The sequence below is a fragment of the Pterocles gutturalis genome, unplaced genomic scaffold (genome assembly GCF_000699245.1).
Source record: "Pterocles gutturalis isolate BGI_N339 unplaced genomic scaffold, ASM69924v1 scaffold26398, whole genome shotgun sequence".
NCBI classification, from domain to species: Eukaryota; Metazoa; Chordata; class Aves; order Pterocliformes; family Pteroclidae; genus Pterocles; species Pterocles gutturalis.
The window spans coordinates 1731-17776 of NW_010121385.1; the positions used below are offsets into that span (position 1 = coordinate 1731).

At 36.3% G+C, this 16046-nt stretch overlaps 1 protein-coding gene across 1 annotated transcript in view; it reads left to right on the forward strand.

Annotated features, from left to right (window-relative positions):
- The first annotated feature begins 2532 nt into the window (after nucleotides 1–2532).
- Nucleotides 2533–16046, forward strand: part of DNAH3 (dynein, axonemal, heavy chain 3) — a 58670-nt gene continuing 45156 nt past the window's right edge. Inside the window, exons 1-12 of the mRNA XM_010077225.1 lie at nucleotides 2533–2610; nucleotides 4153–4331; nucleotides 5923–6112; nucleotides 6662–6851; nucleotides 8545–8740; nucleotides 9735–9860; nucleotides 10564–10759; nucleotides 11896–12075; nucleotides 12479–12615; nucleotides 12775–12880; nucleotides 13459–13637; nucleotides 14640–14824. Coding sequence (XP_010075527.1) covers nucleotides 2533–2610; nucleotides 4153–4331; nucleotides 5923–6112; nucleotides 6662–6851; nucleotides 8545–8740; nucleotides 9735–9860; nucleotides 10564–10759; nucleotides 11896–12075; nucleotides 12479–12615; nucleotides 12775–12880; nucleotides 13459–13637; nucleotides 14640–14824 — 1942 coding nt within the window. The remainder of the gene's footprint in view (nucleotides 2611–4152; nucleotides 4332–5922; nucleotides 6113–6661; nucleotides 6852–8544; nucleotides 8741–9734; nucleotides 9861–10563; nucleotides 10760–11895; nucleotides 12076–12478; nucleotides 12616–12774; nucleotides 12881–13458; nucleotides 13638–14639; nucleotides 14825–16046) is intronic.

The following is a 16046-nucleotide window of genomic DNA, read 5'->3' on the forward strand; positions in this document are numbered from 1 at the left end:
ATGGTAATAATGCCCATTTGTGAAGAAATTTGATGGAGGACTCTTTCAGGACTGGGAGGCAAATGCATTCAAGCAGACTTAGAGGAATTGGGAGTGCAAGCATCCCACCTGCTGTCTTTGGATCTTCAGGGAGTGGGATTCTGAATGGTGGAAAAGTGGTGGAGATGTTTGGGTTCAAGATTTTGAATCTTTAGGGTTTTTTTTCTTGTTCTTCATAAGAAAATTTGTGTTGATTGCCTTTATTGTTCTGGAAGTTCCCTTGCTGTATGCAGTGTTTTCTTGGAAGTGTCAGAATATCTCGGATGTCTTAAGACTACGTTTTTAGTAGCTTTTGGAGGTAATGAACCTGTACAGTTGCTCATTGGTTCCAGAACTGAATCTCCCTGACCACAGCTTGGTGCAATGCTGTGCTGAAAGGGGCTGTTTTTTCTCAGCTTGAGGAAGAGAGGGAGGAGGGAATTCCTGTCTCCAAGCACCAGCTATGCTGTAACCAGGGCAGCAAAGTTGAGGACTGAAAGGCAAGAGTGTCAGAGAAGTTCACCAAGCAGGAACGGGCAGAGGGACTGGTAACAAGGGCGTCTGCAGGTAGTGCCTGCTCTTACTCTGCTCACTTATGCACTCTGTGGATGTGTAAGGTATGCTGGGCATCTCTCTCTTTCTCTTTTCCCATTCCTTTTGATATGTACTTATTTCTCATGGCAATTCATGTGTGGCTCCATCTGCTGTAAGCCACAATTAAGGTCCCAGAGTCCCTGGGATGTTAGAAGAGAACAGGCAGTGGGAAGGAAACTGGTTATGGAGAAAGTGGAAAGAGCAGGGTGGAAAAAAAACTTCCTTGAAATATGTCTGGAGAGAATTAGAAATATTATGGTGAAAAGTGAGCTCAAAGAGGAATGGAGACAAAGAGAGCATGTGGTTTGGAGGGGAAGAAAGCTTAGTGTTGTGAACAAGGAAGAAGGGAGCTGGTAGAGAGATTTTTCTTCCTGGCAGTTGGGATAGGAAGCTGATGGTTTTGACACTTTGTGTAGTACCCAAAATGAGTCTCTTACTCTTTTTCAGTCATGTAACTACGAGGATGCTTATATTGAGGGGGATGACCAAAAACTTCTAAGCAAGTAAAAACCAAAGCAAAATGGAGCCAACAGAGAGCCCAAGGCTCTTGAGGGTAAGTTCTTTCTGCAGTGACTGTGAAAGGTTGATAACTTTTTCAAAACTTCAGATTAAATTGGCCGTTACTGGTGGTTAGTGGTTTGACGTTGGAAGAACTCTTATTTGAAGATACTTGTTCATGTTGAATATTCTTTGGACCTAAGCCTTTATAGTATAGTTCTTATTAAGAATTTCTTTGCTCAAGTACTTAACTTTTTTAAAGGTTACGTGGCATATAAATCAAGAGTTGCTTTAGAATGAACAATGGCTTTCTTAATAACTCTTGTGCCTTTAAGAATGAGCAAATCTCCTAATAAAGTGCATGACTTACTCATTTTTTAAGTTGCCCAAGGCCCAATCCTGTAGTCATTAATCAAGAGCAATTCATGCTGTCTTTAGTAAAATATGCCTGGTAGTGCTCATGTCTTGATTTCTGTGTGTCTGTGTGCTGGCACGCTGGGGAATACCAAGGAGGTAAATCAGATCAGTCCTTTCACAAATTTTATTCCTAAATGGTCTCTACTTTGATACTGAGAAGGGAACAGTTTTGTCTGGTGGAAAACTAGGTTCGAGCAGCTTGGTTTTACAGTCCTGTATCAGAAAGCAATAACCACGTGCTAAAAATGTATTAAAAATTGTGTAAGAAATGATTACATGTTATTCAAATGTAATTGTATTGGGTAATAACTTCCTCTTTCATGGTGATTTAATTCATTAGTGTTCAGATACCACATATTTCCACCTCATTTTTCTGATAGTGTCACTATGTATTTGGGAATTTGTTACTCATGAATCTCCTAAACAAATTTACCTTAGGAAACTCAGAGCAGACTAGGAGTGAAGTTTTGAGCTATAATAAGGAAAGTTGCCATTCAAAACCATCTTAAAGCACTGTGAGGCTAAATAATTCTGATAAAATATCCTTGGAGAACTTTGTATGGAGTCCTGGAAGGCCACCTTGAGGATGCAGGACATAGTCCTAAAACATACTAGGTATTCTGACATTTGTATTAAAACACTTTGCAGAGTCCTTGTGACCAATCTTTTCTACCAGTGGCAACACGTGGAGTTTTTAGTATAGCTAAAAATATTTAAAAGAATTTGAATTGTTTTCAGTTATATTTTTTTAATCTGACATTTATTGGTGATTAGAAGCTTTATCAAATGATTACAAAGACCAATGCAATCTGAAAACCTGTTTTGCTGAGGAACCCACTCCACAGAATGTTTCCTTAAAATTAGAAAAGTTGCAATACGTAATTTTCAATTAAAACTGAAAGTCTCTCTTTTTCTGAAGGAATCCTTTTCAAAACAGTGTATTACTAAATATCTTTAAAGTTGTTTTTCATTTCTCTCTAGTCACAAAATGATTCTGTGTATGACATGAGTCATGCAAAACAGTTACCGGAGTTACCTCCCCTCCCTGCTTCTGCTTCAGCTGCACCTTCAGAACTGTATCAGGTATGTGCTTTCTCCCCTTCTCTCAGGGCATATATTAAATGACATGTGCTGGCATGATTTTAGGTGTCCTATATTACCAGGCGTTAGGCAGATGAAGTAAAGATAGGAGAAACTATTTAAATTACTAAGTTGAAGTACTAAGCATGTTGTCAGGTACTTCATTACAGCTGCTCTTACTTAGAAAAGTGTTGTTAAAACTTCCATTATGATTTGGATATTAAAGCTTGTCAGTTTGAATCTGTTCTTTAAATGTATAGCTAATTATTTCCAGTTAAATGTTGGGTTAAATATTTTGAGTAGATTTTTGCCAGGTGACTTACTTTCTTCTCCAGAAACAGCTGTTCCTCTCTGACCAACTTTTTGTCCAAGGGGTTCCCATGGGTATTGTGATTAGCAAGGCACCTGCTCTGCACCCAGAAAGTTATTCTGCCTAGGGGGGAAGAAAGAATATGGTTTACAAAGCGTGCCTAATTAAGAGAGGAGATGAGAATTCTGAGTTTATGCTGACTCCAGCAGTTCCTAAAGATGCACAGTGACTTTATGGGGAAGATCTCCAAATCTCTGAATTATTTTTAATTCTTTTATCAATTTGTCCCCCAAAACTGTAATTCAGGGGCCTACTCACCTGTCTAGTGTGTGCAGTGGAAGAAATAGAACTGAAAAGATTCCATGAACTTTCAGAAACCAGTTTAAGGAATATGATTGCAGCAGCAGTAGGAATGTCTTTTTCTTGGCAGATAAGATTAGCCTCATCAGTCAGAAGAAAAATGCAAGGCAGATGTAATAATCTTGCTTTAGTCTGTGTTTCAGATTGACAAACTGTGTTGTTATCACTAACACTCATGATAGACTAAAAAAAATAATTCATAGCTGCATCTATAGGTTAGATGAAAAGAAGCCAGATGGAGATGTGGGGGAGTTTATGATTTAGTCTGCTGTCCTCTCAGAGTTCATCAGATGCTAAGAAGATGAGCTTAATTGCAGCCACTAAGGGAAAGGCAAGAGAAATGAGAGAAAGAAAGATGGGATGTCATGCATGTATTTAGAATATTTTTTTAAGAATGATCAAAGCATTTGACAGTGTCCCACACAACATCCTTGTCTCATTGTCTCTAAGTTGGAGAGACACGGATTTGACAGGAGGACCACTCAGTGGATAAGGAGTTGGCTGGATGGTCGCACTCAAAGAGTAATAACAATTTTCTAAATTTAAGCAAATGTGAGGAGAAGAAGAGAATCCAGATGGAGATGTGAGGGAGTAGAGAGTACTAGATAATGTACTAATGCCTTCTCTTATTTAGAAAAAAGCCCTTGAGTGTGCAAAAAAATGCATGAGTACTCCTACTGAAGCGTTGTGTAAAATTATTCTTATACATCTGTGGAACATCAGGATCTAAAAACAGATTGGTGATCAAATGACTCTAAGAGTCATAAAAGAGCACTTGCTCTTTATACTATTTGATATTTAACCCTGTTCTAGCACTAAGAAGACTCTTTAAATTACTGTGTTATTATGTAAAACTATTTTTTTTTTAATTTCAGCTTGTCCTTAAGAGCGGCCGTTACCCTCCTTTGATGCAACGAGCATCATGGACATTGGCAGCTCCGTTCAAAGAACAGAGTTACCACCGAAGTCCAAGTGACTCCATAGCTAATAACTATACTCTTACTGCACAGGATTTAAAATTGAAAAATATGCACAAGTTAAAGGCCTCTTCAGTGTCACGGACATCACTGGGTTCATCAGAGCAGAGAATAGCCTCACTGTGTATCCATATTTGAATATGTTTATAAGTTTATCGTTGCTTGTTCTATACATTTTTATCTCTAATTACTTATCTATTAAAGCATCATCTCAGAAAAAATCACTTATCCCTAATAAACGCTTACAAGCATATCGCCTCAGGTTTAGTATAAACAAATTTCCAAAAGCATGCGTAACTTTAATAAAGGTAAGGCCAGTTTCTCATAAATTAGTTAGGTTCATCCTTCCAAATAATCCCGTGCAATTATTTGGAGGGAATTGTTTGCAAAGCAGAAAATGAACAAAATACATGTTAGCTCTTATTATTGCTAGAACTGAAAGTTCGTAGCAACAGGAAAACAGAAACAAATTCAATGTGCTCCCCTGTTATGCTCATATTCATGAATCTTGCGTAGGAAAACAAGATGGGGAACAGGCATTAAAATGTTTACTTGAGGATCAAATCCAGGAAATGTTGCTTAATACACTGTTTACATCTAAACCATGTAATTGATGTATTTGTTAGCAAACTGTGCATACCTATGTAAATCCTACAATATGAGATATGATAGGCTGTTGATTCAACATGACATTGTGATATAGAGCAAGTAAGATTAAGAGTTGTGATACTCTTGCTATTTAAGTTTACCAATGTGAATGTATCAAACATTTTACAAAAGTGAGTTGTTTTGGCTTTAAGTATCTTACCAGTTGCAGGTGTGAAATTAACTCCGTTAGTCTCAAAATTCCAAAGTGAGTAAGTTATTAATGAGCTTAATTTCCTAATTATCTAGTTAAATGTCCCCTGTATCAAGGGTAAGACATTCATAAGCCATAGTTTTCTGCATACTGTCAGTCTGTCGGTGAGTATACTCATCCTGTGGTGTTGCTTTGCTTCCCCGAAGTGCCAGAAGCTCAATCCCAGAATCAGCAAGATTATTTAAAACATGCTTTTAATATCTTGCTAAATGCTAAGTCAAAACTAAAGGCTTCTTTGTGACATTGTAGTTTTCTATTATTTCATTGTCTGATTAATTGTCTTAGCTCTGTTTTTCACCAATCTGAAAGAATATCTTATTTGAAAAATATTCCTATATGTGATTTTTCTTAACTGGTGCTTAAAGCCTCAAAAGGATTTGAGCCTTCTAGGAAAAAACTCAAAGGTACACAAAGAAGTCAATGGAATTCTGATAGGTAATGTACAGTAATGTTATAAAGATACAACCAGTCTAGATATCTGAGTTGTGCTTGAATGTTTCTTTTGACTTGGATGCTATGTTAAGCATCCAAGCATGAAAAGTTAAGTCTCTACAGAAAAAGTGAATGTGCATCAAGACTGTGCAGTTGTAATGTTTACGTGATTGTATTTTTTCTGTTAAAGTAGTATGGTATGTTATATAATTATACTATTATACTGAGGTTTTTTATGAGTAATTGAAATACTTCATAGGTTATACTTGTCCTCAGTGCAGTGTAAGTGGCTTACATAATGCTTATCATTTGTCTGTATTGATTTAAGAATCCTTTACAGCTTCTTTATTCACTGAACATGTATTCTTTTTTTTAAGAAGTACACCAACTTCGTTGAACAGTTTGGATCCCATTTTGCTGTGTGCACCTGCTCATATGCCAGAATTACGTGCCATACATTATTCAGACAATCATCCATTGACCCCAGAAGAACAATTTGTTGTTATGCACTTACACGAGAAGGAAATAAGTAAGCGAGAAAAGCCACCTTCAAAAAATGATATAGAGGTATTGGTATAATTTCTTTTTAATGTAAAAGTAGAAGCAGTAATCATCTGCAATATATGTCTGTAAAATGTTTACTTAAAAGTAGTTGAGAAAAGAAGGCAGTGCATGAAGTTTAGAAGATGTAAATATTCCACATAGCAAACTGCTGTTAACTATTGTCAATGTCAACTCCTTTCCCATTTGTTTCTCTTTCTAGCTACTCAGTCTGATTTTTGTTCTACTAGGTTTACAAGTAGAAGTATCTTCCCAAATTCTTAACCTCTCACATTGTTGGCTAGTACTTCAGAGATCAGTAATTTAATATGCTGCACTCAGTTCTGTTGGTATATATGCTTATATCAAAACAGGTGGAACTATTGTAAAAATGTCATGCATTGGCAGTGCTTTAAAAAGAACCAAGAGATAGATAGCCAAAATCCATTATATTCAAACACCTTTCAATTGCAGAAAAGGTTTGCGTAATAGAAAAGCCAAAGTTATTTTGTAATAATTCATTATCTGTCAGAAAATTAATACAATAAGCATAATATTTGTAACATTATTTTGTAGCGGTACTGTTATTACATACATAACGGAGTGCAGGAAGACATGCTGGCACCTCAGGATAAGGAAATGATGAATGTAATTTTAACGCATATTCCAGCTCACATTCTTGCTAACCCAGACCTGGAGAATTTACTTGCAAGTTTAAAAGAAGAGATTAAGGCAGATTATTTTAGCAGCCTCATGAAAGCCATTGGTAAGACTCAAAATCTTTTAGTAATTCAGAGTTTGTAGATGTTTCTTGCACTTCGAGAGCAAGTCTGCATTCTATTCTTAGCACCCATGGAGAATTCCTTTGGGGTCAGCAGAACTGCAATTAGATATCTGAGAGAATATAATCTGTGGTCATGCTACATAACATTCCAGTTTCAACGAATATCTATTGACTAAACCCTACATCCCATCATTTGAATATAGTAATTTGAAAGTTCTGTAGCTCTGGGTGCATAGAATCGTTTTGTCCATACTTAGAGAATTTCCCATTCCTAGTTCAAATCTGAATCACATTCAAAATGTGTAATTCTGCATCATCTCATCAGGCGTATAAAGAGGAGGTTGATCAAATGATCGTGGGCAAGGAGTAATCATCATGATTTGTAGCAAAAGAAATTCAGAGAATAAATTAGAAAGACCTAGTGACTATAAGGATCATGAAGCACTGCAGCAGATTATTCATTGATGGAGGCTTTGAAGTGCATGATAGACAAGTATCTTTCAACAGCAATCAAAGTATATTTGATCCTGATGTGGAGAGAGGCTAAACTCAGCATTTTAATAGATACTTCCCAGACTGACTTTTTTTATTCTGCTGTAAGTCAGTGATACCCATTAACAGCCAAATTCATCTGTCTCATAACTCCAGTGAAGTCAGATGTTACACTGGGATCGTGTCACAGGTTTAAAGAATTTCACTTAAGACATTACAGGATTAAGGAAAATTAGATGATACATTAATGTGTATGTTTACACTGCTCATGTTCAGCAAATAGAAGATCATCATATATAAATACATTTAAAAAAAAATCCTTGAAACTCAGTAATGCCCATATGTAAGTGAATGTGAAAGAGACAGTTCTGTAGAACATGAGATTTTTTAGTTTGCTTTCCAGTAGTCTTACAGTTTTCTTGGGTTTTCCACATATTAAGTAATTCATTTGAATTTTCTTAAATATGTTGACCAGTAGGGTAGGTGTGGCCTCTCATTCATGACAACATAAAAAGTATTGAACAGTTTTCACTCTGCCTTATGTAGTCCCTGATATCTTACTAAGCACCGTCTAATTTGGCTTTTATCAATGTCACAGTTTTAGTGTTTGCTGTCCCTTTTTGTGGTAATGATGATGTCAACAAAGGGTAGTGAGTCTGCTTCCCAGCTTTTGTTAATCTCATATGTAGGGAGCCATTGGTTGGAACTCGTAGCATGTGAGTTTTGGCATTTAGCAGATCATGGATCAGCCCTTTGAGTGTCATATCCTTCCTAGATGCAACAGATGATTTGTAAGATTTCTGTGTTTCACAAACATTTAAGAAGCCTTCTAAAAATCATCCTTGAAAGGGAGATATTTCCACTTCTGGTTTATGGATGAGGAACTGAAGTATGAAATAAATGTGCTTTAACTGGAAAGACAGAATGAAAAGCTGTTTTGTTCCTCCCATTTTTAGAACCAGGAACAATTCTTGTTTTCTTTTTCTGAAATTATTTTATAGTCAAATTGGTAATTTGATTATTGTGCTGTATTTCATCCTAAAAACATGCAAGTAACTGTATGACAGTGTGTAAGTTTTAAATGTGCACAATTCTATGACTTCCTGAATGATGGAGATGCTGTGTTTTCATATGGTGTTGACCATACATGCAGTCTCACCATGATATATATAATTTGTTCTAGTTGATTACATCTTGATGGATCCGGCTGAGAGAGAGAGACTGTTTATTGCAAGTACCCCACGCCCTTTTCCCCAGAGAGTTGTCCGTGCACCAGTTCCGTGGCACAGCTCTTACCAAGAAGCGAAAAGCTGGAATGAAAGGAATTTATTCGTAGTGAATCCCTTGATGCCCACTTTGCAAGAGCTCTGGCTTTCTCAGTAAGATGTTGTGTTCATAGGATTGTAATTAAATTGCGAATGTTTTTATTGTATGGCTTGGTTAATGAGTGTGTTTGCTGACTCCTCTGTCATGTCTTCATGTGATGAAGATCCTGAGGGAGTTGGTAGAGTGAAAATGGCAAAATCTGTTCTGCTTCCCAAAAAGTCTTTTTTTTCTGACGCTGTTAAGAGTTTCAACATAAAATGGTTGTTTCCTGCAGGCTCTGAATGCAAGCACGAACATGTTTTATATGTCCACAGTGAAGAATGGTTAGCTTTGTGCTATGAAAAGATCATCTGCTTTGTTAATAGGTGTTATCCCTAAGTTAAGATTCAATGCTCAAGTAAATAGTGATTTGTAATTCTCATCTTCACTTCTGAAATTAACAAATTAACTCTTAAAACTGAGTCTCTTTCAATTGCCTGTAGTTGGAAGTTTTTCTGGGGACTTTTGAAAACTGAGATATGTTTTCTTATGAAGTTAAATATGGTAGTTAGTGATCTTGAGAAGTGTTTTTGCATTTAAGTAACATTTACAGGAATTTAAGCTCTTATATGTTACAGACTGTGATATACACACCATGCTGATGAAATTTTATTTTTTCCCCCACAGGGTAGTCAGGATAGGTACTTACTACTATTAATATGAAATAGAAGCAGTAGGTGTTGTTCTGTATGTTCTTTAATGACTGGATACACTAGTGAATCTAGGAAAAGGGCGAGAAATTATTCTGACTGATTTAACAAACAATTAACACAATTTAAAATATAACAAGTACAATATTAAATTTATGAAGCCTTTTCTGTTTGCCAATAGCAGAAAAAAAGCCAGCATTAGAAGTGCATTTGTTGAACAACTTAGCAATGAAGTGATATGCATCAATGAAATTATATTATTAATGTTTATAAATACCTGAGACCTTCCTGACTATATTTCGTAGCTTTTTAAAAATGGAATTCCATAAAATATCTACTTTTTGTTTTAATTCCATAGGTATAGTCATCTGAGGTTTGTTCGCACTGAAGAAATGCTTTGTGGAGACCTGCCGCTGCTGCCTACTGACTTTCAGGAGGTCATTCGAAGACACTGTGTGGAAGCTCACAATGTTCTTCAGAACGAGTCAGTGCCAGCTGTAGTAGCAGTAGATAAGAGTATCCTAGGGTCTGATTTACATGAAGGTTCCTTTTTGAAACAGATCCTAGACCGAGATGACACTAGTCCTAATGACAAGGCTGCCAAAGCAAAGGGGAAAATAGCAGAGAGGGATAAACATCTGGATACTGAAAGAGCTATTGAAACTGCAAGAGTGCTTGCACAACAGCAGATGGGAATAAACTGACTATGGATGAGTGTAGACTGGAAATTAGAAGTTTTCTAACCATGAGAGGAATAGAGTCTAAATCTATAAAAATGATGACAGAAAACCTAACTACTTAATTATGGAAATCAATCTATTTAGGAAAGAGATTATATGAGGTAGTAGCCCATTATATTAGGTGACTGCACTCTGACACCTGAGATCTCTTCCAGACTTAAGTTTCGCATTTAATGCTAATAATTTAATATTGTCACTAGTATTTTGTCTATTAATTTAAACTAATAGCAGGGGCCCATTATAAAAATAATTCTTAGCTTAAAAACTCAGGTTTCCTCTTAAGTCCTGGTAGGTACAGTTTTGTTTGATGTCTAGTTAACAATTCTCTGCTAGCCCTTTGAATTTTGCTCATTCTTTGGGTAACTTCTGAGCTTAGGTTTCATTGCAAGGAGCAAAGTAAGACTAATAAGCTTTTAAAAACTTTGTCTCCATGTTATTTAATTCTAGGTGGATCCCAACTTGTGCCTCCATTTTCCTTGATCAAAAAGGGATGTGGCTTCATTTTGCTCCTGAAAATAACTGTGATTCCTCTCAGCTAATTGAAAGCTATTTTCGTTCGGTGGCAACTCTAATGTCATTGCAATTACGTGAGATGGTTGTTAACTCCTTAGAAGATCTTCTTGCATTTTTTATGATCCACAAGGTATGTGCTGTGAAGTATATCTATGATTTTCAGTGTTACACAGAGATAATAATTCATATAACCATAAAATGGGATGCTCTCTGAAGGCTAAAATATCCCAGGTAGCTCCTGCCTCCATAGGAAATGGCTGGATCCTTCAGACAGGTGTGCATACTCTGTGGAATTAACGAGGCAAAACACTTAAGCGTGTTTTTCTGAAAGTGCATGAATAATCCCCTTTGAAGTCAAAAGTGTGCATAGTCATACAGATAATCTTTCGCAGAGGTAGTTTATGTATGCGGTGTCCCAGTCTATACCAAATGAGTGTATTATTTCAAGTAATGCACATAATTATAACGAACATTACACCACAAGAGCTTTTACTGCTGTTCTGGGTATGACAAAATTGTCTCATAACGGAAATGAGTTCTTTATATCAGATCACCCAGGATCTACCATGATAAGACAAAATGAAACATATTTAAACAGAATAAATGTGGCAGATTAAATACTGCATTGCAGTCAGAGGATCACACTTAGTGTAAATTTGACAGCATATTGTATTAAGTCTTGTATCTGGCTGATTGTGATGTTGGGGGTTTTATTAGGTTTGTTTTGTCTTGTTGGTTGGTTTGGGTGTGTTTTTTTTTTGTTTGGTTGGTTTTGTGTGTTTTGGTTTGTTTTTTTTTTTAATCATTATAGCATCTACGTTATGAGTCCAGTCATGGGTTAGGACTCCATTACTGTAAAGGCAATTTGGGGATAGGGCAGTTCGTACTAACCATACAAGGCAATTAAAAAATCCAGGATCTTGTATGTAATTCTAGATTTTATTTCTGATAGGCATTGTGGATTTTTTTTTTTTTAGAGCTTTCATTCTGTGCAATAATTAGTGCTTTACTTCTGTTTCTTAAAAGAAAATCAAGGCAATAAGGCTTAAATCCGGTTTCCCAATCCCAACTTTTATGGATTCACTTAGGTGCTGGCCACCTTAAAATCTCGTGTATTGGGGCATCAGTGTTTTGAATAAAAATCAGGAACAAAGATTCCATTGGTGCTATGTAGCTGAGAGATTTGGGAGAGTTTGAGTGTTTTAAGAATTATTGCAGTTACAGCTGATTTCTTTGGCATGTACAATATTCATTCTTTTCCCTAAGGGTGGAAGTGATTTTACAGAACCATATCAAGAAATGCAGTTCTTTGTACCTCAGATACTAACAGTCAAACTCAAAATGGAAGAACCCAAGATTGTCTTTGAACCACCTTTGAAAGAATGTTGGGATTTAATCAGTCATTGCTTCAGGGAGATCCTGCACAGTGCTGAGGAACTTCCAAAGGTACTGGATAAGTTATAGCTGCATACAAAATACAAGATGAATAAAAACTGTCGATATAACAAAGTTACGAATGAGGCAGAAAACTGACAAATAGAAGATAAAAGATGAGGGTCATGTGTCATGAATGGTGTGAACTTTGATTATAACTGTGATTATAGAAGATAGCATAGGAATTGTTCTTTTTCAGATTCAAGTTATGTTAAAGCCTTGGTTTGATTTTTAAATAATTTTTGCAGGTAAACTATGTGTGTAACCAAGTGTTAATTATGACGAGGAGCCTTTTCACAGTGCAGTGTTTTTACTGAATAATACATTTTTTTTGAAGTGGTGGGTGAACAGGTAATAGAATACCTTATTTCGCTATTGTATGTGTTATTACAGTATTTCCAATGGTTCTCTTTAGGTAGAAAGATTTCTATTTCCAGAATTAAAAAGAGATGATCTCACTCTCAGTACAGTCAAACCAGATGAATCGTTGTTTTCAGAGTATGTGAACAAACTTGAAAAGATCTTTGAGAGCAACATACTTGGTCCGCAGAAGTAAGTTTTAGCTGCTAACTCTGTTGCCCATCCAAACCCTCAGATTTGTAACACTATTCCGTTTAACTCAAACAAACTGTTTGAATTGATTTGTTTCTTTTTGTAGAGAATTTTCACATTGGAATCTTATGTTTGTTTTTGTGATCTTCTGTGTTTAAGGTATTTAAATGTGTACAGGAAATACAGCAATCTTTTGAACAACAATGCACAGCAAGATGTCACAGATTTCTTGAAAGAGGGATGTTCTTTAGAAGCCTTAAGAGAGGTAATATGCAACTGGCAGCTGCTGCATGTTCGACAGCAGCTAACACATCACACTTCCTCATATATTGCCTAAAGAATTCCCATTTTAATCACTTGTTTTACACTTGAGAATACTCGGGAAGCCATCCCAATTTACGTAGCCCCTTGCCATAGGACTGCTGTGCAAATGTAGAAGGTGGTTTCTTTATGGCCTTCTTCTGTGGGTTTTGTTGGGTCTTAGTAGAAGTCCAGTGGAAGGCTGCCTAGAGTATTTGGTGAATCTGCATCTTGCTGGTCTTTTGACTGTCTTGTCCTTTTCAGCCCTGTCTGCTTTTCTCTCTGCATTCCTGAGTTAGCCTCTGGCTAAATACTTCTTTAGGCAACTTGTGGTGTGCCTTAATATGGCATATTACTGTGCAAAGCTTTCAGCCCTGGAATCTGTGGATAGGAGCTGAACTCTGGAAAGATAAAAAATAGTTCTTCCTTCTTCTATTTGGAATATATTATCCATTTGCTGGATGGGAACTAATTAGTTGCTGTTTTGCATTTTTCTTCTGTAGACTTTAAGGAAAAATAACACGTATTATTTTCCATTTGTAGAAGATTGACAGCTTCACAGAACTGAAAAGAGAGATTGCTTCTATGCATGTCACTGTCCCTCTTGCCATGTTCTGTCTGGATGCTGTACAAGTGAATGAGGAACTCTGTAATCGGACCCAAAATCTTAAAGATAGATTGATTGAATTTGAAGTGATGGAAAACAGAGAGTTAAATAGAAGGTACATGTTGTTAGCATGTGTTGTTCTTGCTGCCTATGTGGACTGATGCTGTATGTGTGTGGATGAGATAACTTTATTAATCTGGTGGGTTTTCTAGTGCTGTCCAGAAATGTACAAGGACACCAAAGTGCGTATTTAAAATTAATGGGAATAGAAATACTTGTAAATAAATATTTAACTTAGTCTGTGTAGAGCGTACATAGAGATCAGACTGGAAATGCACCATTGTTCTTCCCTACGTTACTGACCTTCTAGGATTTTGGTTGAGGTCTTGGCTTCCTCTGCTGGTGTCCAGCTAAAGCCTACTGCTAGAGGGGCTATCTGCCTCCGCTTACTGTGGAGGAGATCTAGACAGTGAGCTTATGCTGAACACTTAAATTTAGAAGGCTTGGGTTGCTTTAAGAAAACCTGTCCTTTATGTATGGTTGCTGTTTGCATGCCTGCTGTCTGTCTAAATATTTGCAGGACTGAACTGGAATCTGGCAAGAAAATGTATCACTGGGAATGAGGAAAATAACAGGATTTTTTCCTTTCTGTATTTTCTCTTCACATGTACAATGTAAAATAAGCTTGATTGTTTAATAATTTTTCTTTTTATAACTTTGTTTCATACCATGCACTTGATTTAATTGTTGTGGGGTGATTAAGTGAGCTCTTGTTTACTGCATTTAAACATTTCTTCCTACAGCAGATTGGCTCTTGAAAAGGAAATTCTAAACCTATAGCAACAAAATCAATATGCTTTTAAGTGTAATTTGGAACCAATTTAGCAATCATTCTGTTATATGTCAAATCTTGTAAAGATAGTAGGACAATATAACTGATTGTACAGAGTAAAATGGCATCCTTTATAAATGCCTATCTGCTGTGTGTTTTCAATCTGAATACTTAATTTATGAAGAAATTTAATATTCTTGTTTAAAAGGCAAGCTTTGTTAAGAAGATCTTGCGTCTCTCTTCGCTTATGATCCCAGTGATAAGTCTGTTTTCTTTTTGTTGTAGAATTTGCAATGAATATAACTTAATTGCAAAGAGAATGAGTGAGGTGCCTCTGAACACTGAAGAGCTAGTGGAATATGATGCATACTTAAAGAAATCCAGTGAAGTCACTGTTTTTAAACTGAGACAGGAGGTTGCTGAAGCAGCACGCAGACTGGAATTCCTCATGGACTATGCTGATCTTTCCTGTATGTCCAACTACAGAATATAAAAGTCTCCATATGAAAACATTTATATATATACTCTATATAGTGGGCTCTGTATGCATAAATGTTGCATCTTCTAGAATGCTAAAGGAAAGCTCCAAAAGAGATAGAAAAGAAATAAAAATAATTTAATAGAGGCCAAAATGTACCAGTGCAGGAAGGAATGGTTAGAGAAATGGCATAAAGCACAGACGGGGCTTTTTTATGTGTTTTAGAGAATGTCTTAGGCATTATCAGATTAGTGTAACGTAATCTGGCCAAATGGTGTTGCACCTCTATGTTATTCAGTAAAAGGTCTTCAGTGAAAAACCGTCTAAAAAGCCATGTCTCGAAGGCTCTATGACAGCTTTTGGAAAGTGTGACACCTTCCATCTCTGCAGTTGAATATTAGATCAGTGGAGGCCTTTTGTTTTGCTGTGATGCCTTGATATTCTTGGTTAATGTAAAGGCTGTTCTCCAAGATGTAAGGAACATCTGTAGAAGTTGCTTTTAGTTTGCACTTCAATTCAAAGCAAAAATGTGCTATTCACAGGTGCTGTATGTTATTTACTGTACATGAAAACAAAGAGCAGTTATATGAATGCATACCCATTTTAGTGGCAGGATGATCCTTTCTCTGTAAGCAGAATACTGTCTTGGATCAGACAGTGGCAGAAATAACTAGGATATGCCATGTTTGTTAGAATTTATTTCTGATAAAAATTAGTATGCCTATGGACGCCAGGACATTTTTCTGTTATATTTTGGACTGAAGTGTTTGCATGTACAGTATTTCATAATTACATATTCTTTATAGCTGGGTTTATAAGCTTGTGTCCTGGAGTTAGTTGTAATGAGCTAAGTGCACTGAACAAATAGACAAATATGAAGATGTCTGCTCGTTGTAGTTATTATGCTCTAGCTTTTGTAAATAATTCAGCATTTATGCATTGTGGACTACAAATGGTTTCAACTTTCCTTTTTTCCACCTTATGTAGGTATATTATATATATTTAGTTAGGAGTGGTCTGTCTCTGTGTGTAGCTGAACAGAATTGATATTCTGGAATACCTGTTCTTACTAATTTTCACTGCCTAGCTACATTCTTAACTGGATTTTAGAGTTTTGCTATCAATCTAACTTGTTTTAGGGAACAGTTCTCTTTGCAGTGAAGATAATTCAGCCAGCAGCTTGAAATATTTTGCTTCTTGGACAGCTTATTCCT